Source organism: Rissa tridactyla, chromosome 7 (genome assembly GCF_028500815.1).
Source record: "Rissa tridactyla isolate bRisTri1 chromosome 7, bRisTri1.patW.cur.20221130, whole genome shotgun sequence".
Classification (NCBI taxonomy): domain Eukaryota; kingdom Metazoa; phylum Chordata; class Aves; order Charadriiformes; family Laridae; genus Rissa; species Rissa tridactyla.
In genome coordinates this window covers 25,065,523-25,078,909 of record NC_071472.1, presented here as the reverse complement: position 1 = coordinate 25,078,909, position 13,387 = coordinate 25,065,523, and the positions used below count along the sequence as shown (strand labels likewise).

Genomic DNA, 13,387 nt, shown 5'->3' with positions numbered 1-13,387 from the left:
ACACGGAGAAGGGCAAGGTGCCGCAGGGCAACTGCTCGCTCTCAGTTGGGAAGCGGTGTTGAAGTAGACATTTAATGCTTGTAAATGGTTCATAACTACTGTTACCGTAGACAAAGGTGCTGTGATTTGAAGCTGTAATTCCTGTGAGTCACACAGGAAAAAAAAATGGATTCTTCCCATGAATGCAGTGGGCACGGTGCTTAGCAATTTGAATGGATGAATCCTCTTTCATCAGAAAAGAGGTTTCCAATTCATGCCGCAGGGAGGAAGAGGATATGGGGTGCCAGACAGAAAGGATCTAAGAAAACCCTTCTTGGAGGTGTAGGCAATGCATCTGTTGATGATTAGGGGGGGGGGGGGGGGTGTGTGTGCACATACATACACATAGAAGTGCAAATTTACCACTGATTTAAAAGCTCTTCTATATTTAAACATTAAATATAGCATTTAGTCTAAATATTTTGTTATATTTGTAAAAATAATTTTCATATGTATTTATACATACACACAAACACGTATACAGGCTTATCAGGCAAACAGGAATGTGTCAAATATTTTTGAAAAAAATTTAAAATGTTACTGTTTTATTTAACAAACACAAAATTTTAGAATTACAGCTGTCAGTACTTTTCCTTCAAAATCTTGAAGGTACTCCATTTAATATACTTTAAACAGAGAAAGTTAGAAGCAGAATTAAACTTTACTTGCTCTATCTTGATCTCGACTGTGGATATTTAAAGTTAGGGAGAAATTTATTCCTTAGTAAAAGAGGCAGTAAGCTTACCGTAGGTGCATGAACAATGAGAAAGAAGTGCAAGTTCTTTTGATGTTTTTTAAACTAGACTGTTTTAAGTAACGTCTTATTTTAGCTGCTTGTATGGGACATAGTTGTGGTCCAGGATGTGGTGGTTTCAGAAAGGAAGGAAGGAAGGAAGGGCTTGAAATAGGCCTCTCCCCCTTTGTAGCATATGCCTCTTGGGTGGAATTGGAAAGGGCAAGAGGTCTCATGTTGCAGGGTCATTTGTGTATTTCCTTCAGCCTTTGGCATGTCATGGGGCGTTTGCTGTGGGATCTCAAACTACATTTTTTCTCTCATAACCTTTGCTGTCAGATTTAGTTCCTTTATTTGCTCCTTGTAGAGTTATTTTACATGACATTAAGGTTAAGTAGAAGCTTTTATTACTGGTATTTTGGGTGCGTATGAATAACCTCCATTCAGAAACAAATTTGTCAACCTTTTTTTTAAGTGTCTGTTGTAATTTATGTGTGAAGGGAGGTTTTTATGGGGGGGGAAAATCTAGATTTAGTGCACCTTCTCCAAAAGAAATCCAAGGACTGCAATGTGGTACCTCTGTGTATATATACACGTGCATGTGTATTTAACATACATAGCTGACAACTGAAGTAAGGTTTTTTTTGAAAAAGAATGATGATGATTGCCAATGACTTGCACAGAAGCGTGGAGATTTGTATTGCAGCCCTGCGCACCGCCAGCTCGTTTTTATTTGGAGATCCTTTGTGTCATTCTCCTCCGCACCCTCTTCTGGGGACTGCTCTTCCTCTGCTCTCCGGGCAGCACTCCTCTGCCTCACACCGTCTTCCTTACATAGATGGGCAACCATTAACTTGAAAAAAAAAAAACCCCAAAAAGTAAAAAACAACCTTTCGCATTCATTTTCCAAAAAATACACAACAAAAAAGTGGGTTTTCTTGTGTTACACATTCTTTATTAAAATCAATCCTTGTCTTATCCCAACTTGTGATGTGTCAAAGACCTGACGCATTGGTGCAACTCCAGTGAATCCAGTGCTCCTCTTCGCATGAATCAAATCACTGCTGTGCTGAAGAGTTTGCTGAGTTCCAAGTAGAAGGGTATGAAAAGTCAAGGCTTGGATAGAAGTACGTATTGCTAATAGGGAGTATTTAACTGGGTATCTTCACAGCTACAGCTCTTTTTGGGAAAGCTGCCTGTTGGGAAGTTTGTCAGCATTGTGAATACTCAATGTTCAAAGTGTTAATGTAATGAAGGAGTTTTTTGAATGGTTTTCTAGTGATAATATAACCATATGTTAGGGTTTTCCTTATGTTTTATTTTGCTCAATGACCCAATCATCAACTTGTATTTTAGTATTAATATTGTCATAATATATAATGCTGTATTAACCATATATAACTCATAACATTGTGTATCTATAACTAGTATTGCTACTAAATTATTGAAATGTGTTGTGTGCAGAGTCTTCACTTTTCATTTCTGTATCAGAAGAGGGCTGTTGCTGCTTCTGACAGAAAGGTAGGCAGTTGTGCACCTAGGAGAGGAGAATGTTAATTGCAGGAAGATTGAATTCAGGGTAGGAAATAGAAATGTTGACGAATTGGCCTATTTGTGTTTCTGTAGTGGGTGTTAGGCAAATAGGAAAAGTTATTTTGTCTGCTCTGCAGGATGTGCTAATTTATAATATTAAAAATAAAAAATGGAATTTCACATACATATGTAAACAAAGAATGCATATTTAATAGGTGGGTAGCAGGTAATTGTCTAGAAAGAGTGAATTTCTAGCTTAGTGTCTAAATTTAAAGTTATTTGATTTTTTCCTGTGTGTGTGGTGCATTGTAGTGTGTAGTAAGAGCATTCTGCTTAATGTTTTATCTACCAAAATTATTTTTAAAACGGATATATGGAAATGGTAAACCAATTTGAAATTGGTTTTCTGTTGAATGCAATACAAACAAACAAACAAAAAAAGATTCTGGTTTAATAGAACTTGCCAGATGAGAATTTTCTGAGTTTTGTTTAGATTGGCACTTCGCCTGGCAGGACAGGCCGTTTCATGGTGCACACAGAGGTGTGTATGAGCTGTGAGATGAGAAGTAAAGGCAGTCTAAAGAATGGCTTTGGACACGAGTGGTGTCCGGTCACTGAGTGAACATAACGCAGCAAGTCCAAGGAACAGGCGATGGGATCCGTTTGGCTGCTCTGGGAGTTCCAGTGATCTTTCTGGTGGTTGCAATAAATGTCCACAAAAATGTAGGCTTTGATTTTCTTTCAGAGGGGTGAAGAAGTAAGGGAATAAAACAAAGATTAACAACTTTGAGTGGAAACTCTTAAAGACAGTAACTACTACAGCGAAGGTAATTAATGAAAAACAGGGGTTAATCTCCCACTGTTTGGGCCAAGGTCCTTTAGTAAAGCCGTAACAACGATGATTTTAAATGTCAGTATTGAGTAAAGTGATAGACGGGGCTCGCAGCAGAAGGATGGGAGTGTGCTCGGCAAAGGTTCAGTGACATATTGGATGCTCTGTCAGTGAAGATTTTGGTGCTTCACGCACCCCGTCCCTCAGATACTACCCACGTGCGTGTATCCCCACTGCATTCGCAGTGAGAGCTGCTGAGATTTTCAACGCTCTTTTGTCTCAAGTCTAGAACAAGTCAAGTTACCAAGTTCTAAGGCACACTTCAGGGCTAAGCTCAGGTTTATTCTGCCTGCTGCTGGAGAGAGGAAGATTGTGCTAAAGGCAGGATTAGCGTTCGTTAGTTCTGAATCAATTAGCAGAGAACACCATGCCTGCTGTCCGGGAGGTGCTGTAGCAGACTATTGATTTTTCCTTCATAGACACACTCCCCCAACATGCCAAAGACAATTTATTTCCTGGGCAATTTAGAAGTGGAAAAAAGTTTTAATTGCAGATGTTCAGCATCTTTTTCCTTCGCTAAAATTTGATGGGTTGGAGGAGTAGATGAGCATTAAGAGGAGCTTTTAAATTGTGTAAGAAATGCTTTGTATAGTTGGCTGTATTCAAGTGGTTGTATGCCATAAATTTTAAGGAAGTGGTTCTAATTTTTAAATGAAAGAAGGTGGCTTAGGAAGAGGGGGAAAAAGAAAGTTTAGTAAACTTCAGCTGTTTTGGGATGAACCACACACTTATCCAGAAGTGAATGGTCGTACCTACAGCAAACCAGGGAGAAATCTAAACATGTCATTTGAAACAGGTTTACAGGCTTCTGAAACTGAACTGTCAGGTTGAATCTCTCTCAAATCTGAAACATAGTTCTTTGGAAGTCTTTGGTTCAAGCGCAGAACCTGGAGCAGCTCTGCAACACTATTGCTAGGAAGTTTGCAAGACAGTCCGTCAGCGCTGCTAAAAGAATTATTTCCTGTGTGTAAAATCTGTCATGCCCGCCTCAGAGAAAGTTACGTCTTCCATTTCTGTCTAGGATCATATTTTGAAATGTTTCTTTTCCTATTTAAATTTTGTATTTTGTTTCCACTTAGGGCAATTAAACGCTGCTAAACAAAACTCCAAACACCTTTTCTAACAAAATTATACCATTAAACGCAGATTTACCTTTTAAACAGCATCACCACTAAATGCAAATAACGCATCTACACAGCGGTGATGGATTATTGTTGAATAAAGATAAGATCTCCTTTATATGTGTTTGATGCTCCGGTAGCACAAGTCTAATGATTATTTTAGTTTGGTATTTTGTGCAATATCTGATAGACTTTTAAACACAGCCATGGCTTCTAGAAAGTGACGTCAAGGAGAAAAGCAAAGACAAACTGAATTAATACACCTCTGTGGCCTATAAAAATATAAATGTAAAAACTTATTTTGTACAAACGCATTACTTCTGATTTGGAGCTTTTAACTTCCAGACAGGTGCTTTATGAAATCTCTCTCATATATTTTCACATGAGAATATCAGCCCAGTGCGGTGAGAAGCGAAGGTACTCAGCACCTTGCAAAACTCAACCGGTCGCCACATGCTCTAGTAACGCAATTTACTTTCTTTTTCTCTGGGTTTGCAGGCAGGAGCTTCCCAGGTCATCTTCACTAATCCACTGGAGATTGTAAAGATTCGGCTGCAGGTAGCAGGAGAAATTACTACAGGACCCAGAGTCAGTGCCCTCTCTGTTATAAAAGATTTAGGCCTCCTTGGTCTTTATAAGGTATGTATTTCTGCCTTGAGTGGCTTCATCGTTCTGTGTTTTATGCTAAACTTTTACCTTGTTGAAAAAAAACTTGTTAAAAGCAAAGAAACCTTTTGAACTTAAAACCAATCTCTTCCTGCAGGGCAGCCTCGCAGTGGAAAACTGAAGAAAACCCACTTCTATATTAATGGCAGTGGGATACAAAAAAATACTCACCCATTCTACCCTTCTGGCTTTTATGCCAAGCTACAGGGAGTCCTGTATTACAGACCTGCTGGCTTCTGGCACTGATCATTTCATTTGGTGGGGTTTTGTGAAAAGTTTCTTTAGCTTTCCCTGGGTGTTTTTCTTACGTTTATCTCTGTTATCTTTATTGTTAGCTTTGCAGCAGGGTATTCTCTTTGTCTTAATAATTTGATGGCAGTGAAACTGTAGTGGAGTTTAGTAGGATTCAGATTTTTAAGAAGTTAAGTGGTGGGATTTGTCGATAACGAATTCCACTAGAAAAAAAAGCCCATACTATACTGTACGTCAGCAGAATGCCAGTCAACAGATTCCTTCCCTGCAGGTACACTTACTACCGTCATTACGGATCAGGTGTAATGGAGCAGAATCTATTAGTTTTCTTAAACAAGGAAGAGTATTTCTTCCTGTATCTTCCGCCAGCGCAAGGGGTAATGCGTAAATTCAGCAGTTGTATTAGCTGTGCACTCACAAAACATTGTTTTACATGATTTGTCCGTAGACCTGCAATAATACTATAAAAATGTGCAAATTTACTTTTAGAGCTGAAGCTTCTGTTCTGAGTCGGTAGGTGAGATTCATGACTGTTACGTTTCCTAAAGATCACAGGTGTTTTGGTACACGGGACGAAATTACCATTTCTGTTTGCAGGAACTAAACAACTGAGCTTACTAAAAATTCTGCTGTTGTTTAGAATTGCATTATCATTTGTGAGTAACTGTAAGAACTCATTTTAGAGCATAAAGTATCTGCATGAAAATTGTTGAAGGGACGAGTTTCTCTTGATCAGGTCTTTTGCTTAAGCCACGTAGGGTTTGTAATGCAGGCTGGCCGTTAAGATGTGACTGGCCTCAGGTGGGTCCATCGTGTGGGGGCTGTGGCTTTGGCGTGTACTGGTTGGGTATTTCGGCCAGGAGTGGCGGTTTTGTAACGGGCATGCTTTCAGGGTATGCAAATGAGATTTTTGGACAGATAAGTGCCTATTTGAGCTTTGTACAGAAGGAGTTATTTTAGTTGGTAACAAACTGATGACTGGATTAGGTATGTTTTATCACGAGCATTTCACTGTTTTCACAGCATGCGAAGTTCTGTTAAGGAACGCTTTAATGCCAGGTTGTGGCCAGGAGCTGCTCCTTGCAGTATTACCGTAGGCCGCTGGTTTTGTCTCCCTGTATCTTCCCTTGACTAAAAGACTCCCATTTTTGCAGCGGTTTTCCACGTTTTGGTAGCCGTCCCGTGCAGCTTCTTCACTCAGCCAGGTGACGATCAGTGATCACTTTGAGGTCTCACAGTCCTCACTGGTACTATAGGAGTGCTTTTGTGTTTGGTAGCAATAATGGCATGCAAGGACTGGTCTTGCTGCTTCCGTGGTTGTGGGTTGTTGTCAGCAAGACGTAAGGACAGACCTTTGTCCCTTTCTTCATCACGTTTGGAGACATCAGATGTAAAAGGTATTTATCCTAGGTACTCACGTCAGGGCTGGTGTCACGTATTGCTTACGAAATGAGACGTGAACCTGGAATCTTCCTCATTCTAGAAACTGACGTCAGGTGTGCTATATTCTTTTTTTCAAGTTCAACTCTACGTCTTCTGTTTCCTGAGACATTTTATTTTCTGTGCGATGTACCTGGTAGATCAAAACTGTTGGTACTTTCTGGACTCAGGCTGCTTGCTGGGTATCAATTTTAACCGTATTTACAAAATTTATTTGTATTATGTCTCTTTTCTGTGTGACAGGGTGCCAAAGCGTGTTTCCTCAGAGACATTCCCTTTTCTGCAATCTACTTTCCTGTTTATGCTCACAGTAAACTGATGCTTGCTGATGAAAACGGCCATGTGGGAGGGCTTAATCTCCTTACAGCTGGAGCCATCGCAGGTAATTTTGCAGAATGTTTTCTAGAAGTAATTTTTTTTTTTCTTTTAGTGAGTGATATTTAATATTCACTCAGTAGCCCCATATAAAGGAAGGGTACTGTAGCATTGTATCTGATTTAATCTAAATTTGATCACTGTTATCCTTAGTGGGAGGCGATGTAATTTTGATGAGAGCTAATTACATTTGCATAATGTGGATAAACAGCGTAATGCAGCTCAGCAACTTGTAGTCAAATTTGATCTGTCTGTCTCAATGGGGTTGTACTTGTTACTGTGCTCTCAGCGTTGAAGGCTAATTTGAATCTTTGATGAACATAAAATGAGATATCATAAGAGCTAAGAAGAAAATGACCTATCTAGTTTTGGATTCCTGAATAACTGAGAGGAAACTTTGTTCAAATGTAATTGCTAAAAACATGGGATTAGTTTGTAAAGAAGCTGAAGTTAAAGTATCATATGCTGAAATTTAAAATGTTTTAAGGCTGCTGAAAAATGTTGCATGTAAAGAGAATACCCAGCTGGGATAAAAAGTTGCTTTTACTTAATAGCAAGCAGTATAAAAATACCAGCTGTAGGAACCGTAGTGGTGGATATCTAAAAACGCGGATAGAGATGGCCAGATTCTGCACTGCCGAGGATTAGATCACTAGGATGAAAACCAGTTATCTGCAGCCTCTCGGTCATGAACGATTCAGTGTTGGGATCTGTGCAGTTCAGAAACATCACTGGGCTGAACAGACCTTTCATTGCCTGTAGCGGTGGTGGGGATTCACTCCATATACATCGGTCATGAGCCATCTGTGTGTAAAGAGCAGTTTCCCGTATCGGACTTGGTACAGCGCTTGGCTGCGCTTGCTCGCTGCCAGTTGGTGTGTTCCTCCTGCCAGAGGGAAGGGAGAGACCAGCTGGGACACCAGTAACACATTTGGAGCCCTGTTTATTCTCAAGTAACGCAGAGCTGCCAGAAATGGAAAATTATCTAGCTCACTGTACTTGCAGAGGCACATATAAATGCTATTATTTAACGCGTGTCTCATATAAAGACTCGCTGTTTTTATTTTTAGATTGCAAACTCCGCAGCTTCTCTTGGTTTGTTTGGTTAGTGTTTCTGGGTTGCTCATCCTGAGTCGTGAACCCTGTTAAAAACGCGTGTAAACCTTGTAGGCTTGGTTTGATAGCACGTACGGGAATCTCCCTTTCTGAATTGCAAATTTCAAATTCCCGATTGCTCGATCTATTCCCATTAGGCATGTGCAGCAGGGGAGAACACAGTCTGAACGTATCTGCCTGTAAAGGAAAATCTGCATATGGTTGCTATTAGTGTATGCTTGTAGGCTTAACGACAGTGCTTCTGTTTGCCTTTAAAACCTCCTGAATTGATCAGTGACACTTCAGAGTTTATGGTCACCTGTGCAAATCAATGACTTGTTAAACTTTTAATTTAATATTAACCCATCTTAAAAAGTTCAACAGAAGTCAAAAATCAATTTCAAAATTCTGAGTCAGAAGACGGTTCCTCTTTTTTAAGAGGTTGAGGTTTTTACAGTATTCAGAAGTATTCAGAAATCTCTCAGATAACACAGTTCTATACTGTGGAGTACATTTCTGAAAACTTTCTCCTTTCCTTTGACTAGAAAGCTGAGAGTGGTGCCTTGGAAGTGGAGATTTGTTCTTCCATCACTGTTGGCTAATATCACGCTGTTGGTACTAAGCAGACTTGTAAAACACCTTCATTGGCCTCAGTCTTTTTATGGCTTGCCTATTGAAGTAAGCAGCATCTATTCTCCTACGGGACAGTCCAAACGGCAGTACAGACGTGTTTCTGTAGAATAAATAGGTGTTTTAAGTAGCCGTTTTCTTACTAATGCTTTTAGCAAATGGATGTGTAGGATTCAAGTTCCCAAATCAATCCTCTGTGTAATTTGCAAGATGTGTCATGGAGTACCAGCAAATACAGTAATGATGTTGCACAATTAATTTTTGTCATGGATATCTCTTATGTATAGCATATTTGTGAATTTAAAAATGCCTCTTTTGTCTATTTGAAACTACTGTTAGTGACAGGCCACTAGAAGATGTTGAGAGAATTGCTGTTTATAGCTTATTATTGTTTTCTTTACTATGTTATAGCCTTGAAATTCAGACGAAACTCAAAACAATTACACCAAGCACAAGTTTCCATTAGCCTCAAGTGTAAGAACTTGCAGTTAGTAATATCTAATTCTTGGGAAAAATAAATATTGAAGTTTGCAGTTTTATTTTTCAGTGAGAAGTGTTTCATCTGTTAGAAGATTCTTTGTGCAAATTAAACGTGGTTTTCTTGTAAAAGGTGTGCCTGCTGCTTCTTTGGTAACCCCTGCTGATGTCATCAAGACAAGACTGCAAGTGGCAGCTCGCGCCGGCCAGACAACATACAGCGGAGTTATCGACTGCTTTGGGAAGATCCTGAGGGAAGAAGGTCCTTCGGCTTTTTGGAAGGGAGCTGGAGGTGAGAAACACGCTCTGAATATTAAGGCTGATGCCGAATTTGCAAACTAGCGCTTGCTTTGTTAAGGACTGAAATCAGAGCAGTATTTACAAGGTCTGATTCTGAAAAACATAACATCTTGTTAAAAATGTTTAGCTTCTCTCCTGAACGATTCTTTTCTCTGCTTGACACTCTGATTTGTAATATTTAACAGCTCGCGTGTTCAGATCTTCACCCCAGTTTGGTGTTACTTTGGTCACTTACGAACTTCTGCAGAGATGGTTTTATGTCGATTTTGGAGGCCTGTAAGTCAAATACTTGCTTTTCAGCTTGCACAAAAAACCCCTGCCAACTTTAAAAAAAAAAAAAAAAAAAAAATCTTATTTTTTTCATGCATGGGAGGGACCACTTAAACTTGGTAACTTTGAGGACCTGTACTTAAAATTGCAGTATGCAAAAAATCACCCCGTCCTTATATAATTGAGAAGCTTGCATGCTACTTCTAAACAGATGAGGAGGATAAAGAGACATTTTATATTTATTTTATATATTACACAAAACTTATATTTCCACTGTAGCAAGACATTTTACCCATTTTCCCCCATGGCACCGGAAGCTAAAAGGATTTACAAAGCCGTCAGTAAAAACTTAACTTCCATACACAGACAAAAGCTTAAAGTACTTAGTCTAGATTTCATAAAGTTATTCAGGCTTAAGAAAACACTTTAAATAAAGGAAAGGCTTTTTTTCTTTCTTCAAACAGCAAACCTTCTGGATCAGAACCTACCCCAAAAACTCGAATTTCAGATCTTCCTCCTGTTAACCCTGAGCACATAGGTGGATACAGACTCGCTACAGCTACGTTTGCTGGTATAGAAAATAAATTTGGTTTATATCTTCCAAAGTTTCGATCTCCTGTCGTCACTTCAGCTCAACCAAAAAGCAGCAGCTGAAGCCTGAAAAGATGTTTCAACCGAACAAAGTGATGCAGTGGAAAAAGTTCACCAGAGTAGTACTGTATTTTTTCCAGTCAGCTGCATGTTGTTTTAGCTGAACTGAGCTTGCAAATCTAATTACTCCTTTCTGATATTAATATATACCTGCATTTATTTGTTTATTTGCACACAAGGAACTGATTGAAGCTGTGGTTCTATGCCTTGTTTGAACCAGTGGCATGAATCTGTAGCCTAGACTTTGCCTTGCACAGCTTGCGTTTAATGTTACTGTACATATTGTACATCTTTGTACAGAGACATCATGGCATCTATACACATACATTTATATAATGGGTAGTGCAGTTCAAAAGAGTCTGAAATGTACAGAACGTTTTGAAGGCATTTTGTTAACAATCGTGACAATAAAATATTTAAAAACACTTGTCAGTTCACTGCTTTGTGGTTATAGAAAAGTTGTCTGGTATGATTTTTTTTTTCTCTCTCTCTACAGATTACTGATCACAGATTAAAATTTAAATATTAGATGCACCCAAGTAATGAATGTACAGTACAGGAGATAGCCTCTGCAGGAACGCGTTCCACTGCTAATTACAGCACAGGTATTAAAACGCAATGTGCTGGCTTCTAAGTGTAAGAGAGCACAGTAATTAGATGAGTACATGCAATATTTTGTTTTGCAGCACTAGTTGGTAACAAATAATTCCCTCAAAATACATGGCAGTACTAAATGTGTGATAGCTCTTACCTCTATGGTAGTATATTTAAAGCACAATGAGATATCTGCCAGTTATTACAAGATGCAAGGATTTTTACAGGATTTTTTTTTCCAGAATAGAAAATTTTTTATATTAAAAGTTGAAGGCATTCTCTTTATTTCTAGATTGTTTTAACATTGAAATATTAGGCTATTCTGGGGGGGGGGGGGGGGAAGAGACTTACTTTTATATTCTTTTTATATGCAAACCCGATTGTTTAGATTTCCAGTTTGAGTGGGATGCTAAGTAAAAGGAGAGGAGAAAGGAAAAGCTTGAACTATTTCTGGCTTAATGTCTGCCAAAAGTTTATCTGGTGTAATTTTCAAATGCAAAAGCATCAGAGGAAACAAGAGGCATCTAGACTTCTACAGTCCTAGAGGAAAAGTAGATACACTACCCATACAGCCAGAGAAGAGCTGGGTGGGTTTCCAGCCTTGCTTACTGAAGTACGACAACCTCCAAGTCTTTAGTTTTACATGTTTCTTTCAGGGTTAAACATCCTGGAGTGCAGCACATCCCAGTGGTGTAAATTGATCTGAGGTTCTACTGTTTTCTTGCTCAGGTGACAGCAGGCCAATACAAAGAGTTTTGGTCAGCTTAGGAAGAAATGGCTTCTTAAAAACTGAACACTACAAACGCAGACAAGCCCTCCTTCACTTCTAGCCTCTAGGCAATATATATAACCCCATTAAAAGGCTTCCTGTCTTTATTAGTTTTTTTTTCTATTTAAACAACTACCTGCTCTGTGCAGTTCTCCAGAGACAAGCTTCCCAGGAACTCTCTTCCCATATCTATGTATTTTGTTCTGTGCTTTTCTAAATAGATACAAAAAAAGAGAGGTAGGTCCCCACTGGTATTTAATCTTAGTCACAGCTTGTTGACTGACTTGATCAAGGCCTTTGGAGACTTTACAATGGAAGATAACATTTGTATTTCTTACAGCTCCGAAACTGGACAGTGTGGCTCCCAGGATGATCATTTATGGTATCTAGTATCACTGTTGGTCTCTTAATGTTGCAGGTGTGGGTTTTACAACATTTTTAACCTGTACTCACCTATTTTGTGAGGGAGGAACACACACAGGAATGGATACAGAATAGATTTTTTTGAAAATTATTAAAAGGTTGCAATTATGTAAAACTAATGCCATATGACCTATATGTTTATGCCATGATCCATTGGGAGTTTTATCTATGGTATTTTTGAAAATCTAAGTCCAAAGAAAATGTATTATTAAATGACAAGTAATAATCTCAACTAAACAAAAATCCCCCCAAAAACGAGGATGACAACAGGACATTTTGCTCATTAAGAATTCCTGTGCCTAAAGGGTAAAAACCATCCCATGACGTGCCTGTTCTTTATATAGTTCACAAGTTTCTCAAGTGAACAGATAGCTGCTGTCCTAAGGCTGAGCAGAACCGATGAGGCAAATGTCAAACTGAAGAGCGTGACTTTGCATTGAAAAGGGGGGGGCGCTTTTGAGAAGCCAGCACCGATGGAAGCCTAAATTCATTTCACTTTCAAAACCCACCGAGAAAGAGAACCTCTTGAAGACAGAACTGCTGTTACTGCTGCTTGTCTCTGAGCTGCTCGTAACAGAACTGAGACAAGGAGACCTAAAAAAGCCAGACAACCAAACAAAAACCAAACTTAATACACAAACAACAAAGAAACAATAAGAATACTTCTGTCCATAAAGCTGATTAAGGGGAATATAAACCTATTCCCTACTTTTAAGCATATAAACCAGGTCTTCTGGCAAAACAATATGCATGTAGCAGAAGAAGAATGCCAGAAACAAACCTAGAGTCCTAAGTTAAAGGCATCAAATCAATACTGGCTTAGTGCCTAACGAGTACAAGTCAGAATTTTTACTAAAAAAAACCCAACCCCAAACAACCCTCCCCCCAACACCAAAACCAGTCCTGATGGGAAACTTTATGATGTCCTACGAAAGATATACTCGAAAAATTTAACCTTTAATAGAAATTCCAACCATTCTGTTTCTAGCCATTGAGAGGTCTTCTTTTAATAAAAGTGTTCAAAAGCAACGTAAACATCTTTCTTTAACTTGATACAGAAAATTAGTAGCAAGTCTGTAGTTAACAGGATGCAAATCATCATGCTATAGAAATTAAGTCAAAAATCT

General features: G+C 38.9%; 1 protein-coding gene across 3 annotated transcripts in view; it reads left to right on the top strand.

Moving 5' to 3' along the window:
• The window catches only part of SLC25A12 (solute carrier family 25 member 12), a 51,925-nt gene extending 41,026 nt beyond the window's left edge, over nucleotides 1-10,899 (top strand). For all 3 annotated transcript variants that reach the window (XM_054207926.1, XM_054207925.1, XM_054207927.1), the window contains 5 exons: nucleotides 4,817-4,957; nucleotides 6,920-7,058; nucleotides 9,387-9,545; nucleotides 9,739-9,829; nucleotides 10,288-10,899. In XM_054207926.1, the coding sequence (XP_054063901.1) occupies nucleotides 4,817-4,957; nucleotides 6,920-7,058; nucleotides 9,387-9,545; nucleotides 9,739-9,829; nucleotides 10,288-10,477 (720 nt within the window). In that variant the 3' untranslated portion in view covers nucleotides 10,478-10,899. The remainder of the gene's footprint in view (nucleotides 1-4,816; nucleotides 4,958-6,919; nucleotides 7,059-9,386; nucleotides 9,546-9,738; nucleotides 9,830-10,287) is intronic.
• The last annotated feature ends 2,488 nt before the right edge of the window (nucleotides 10,900-13,387 follow it).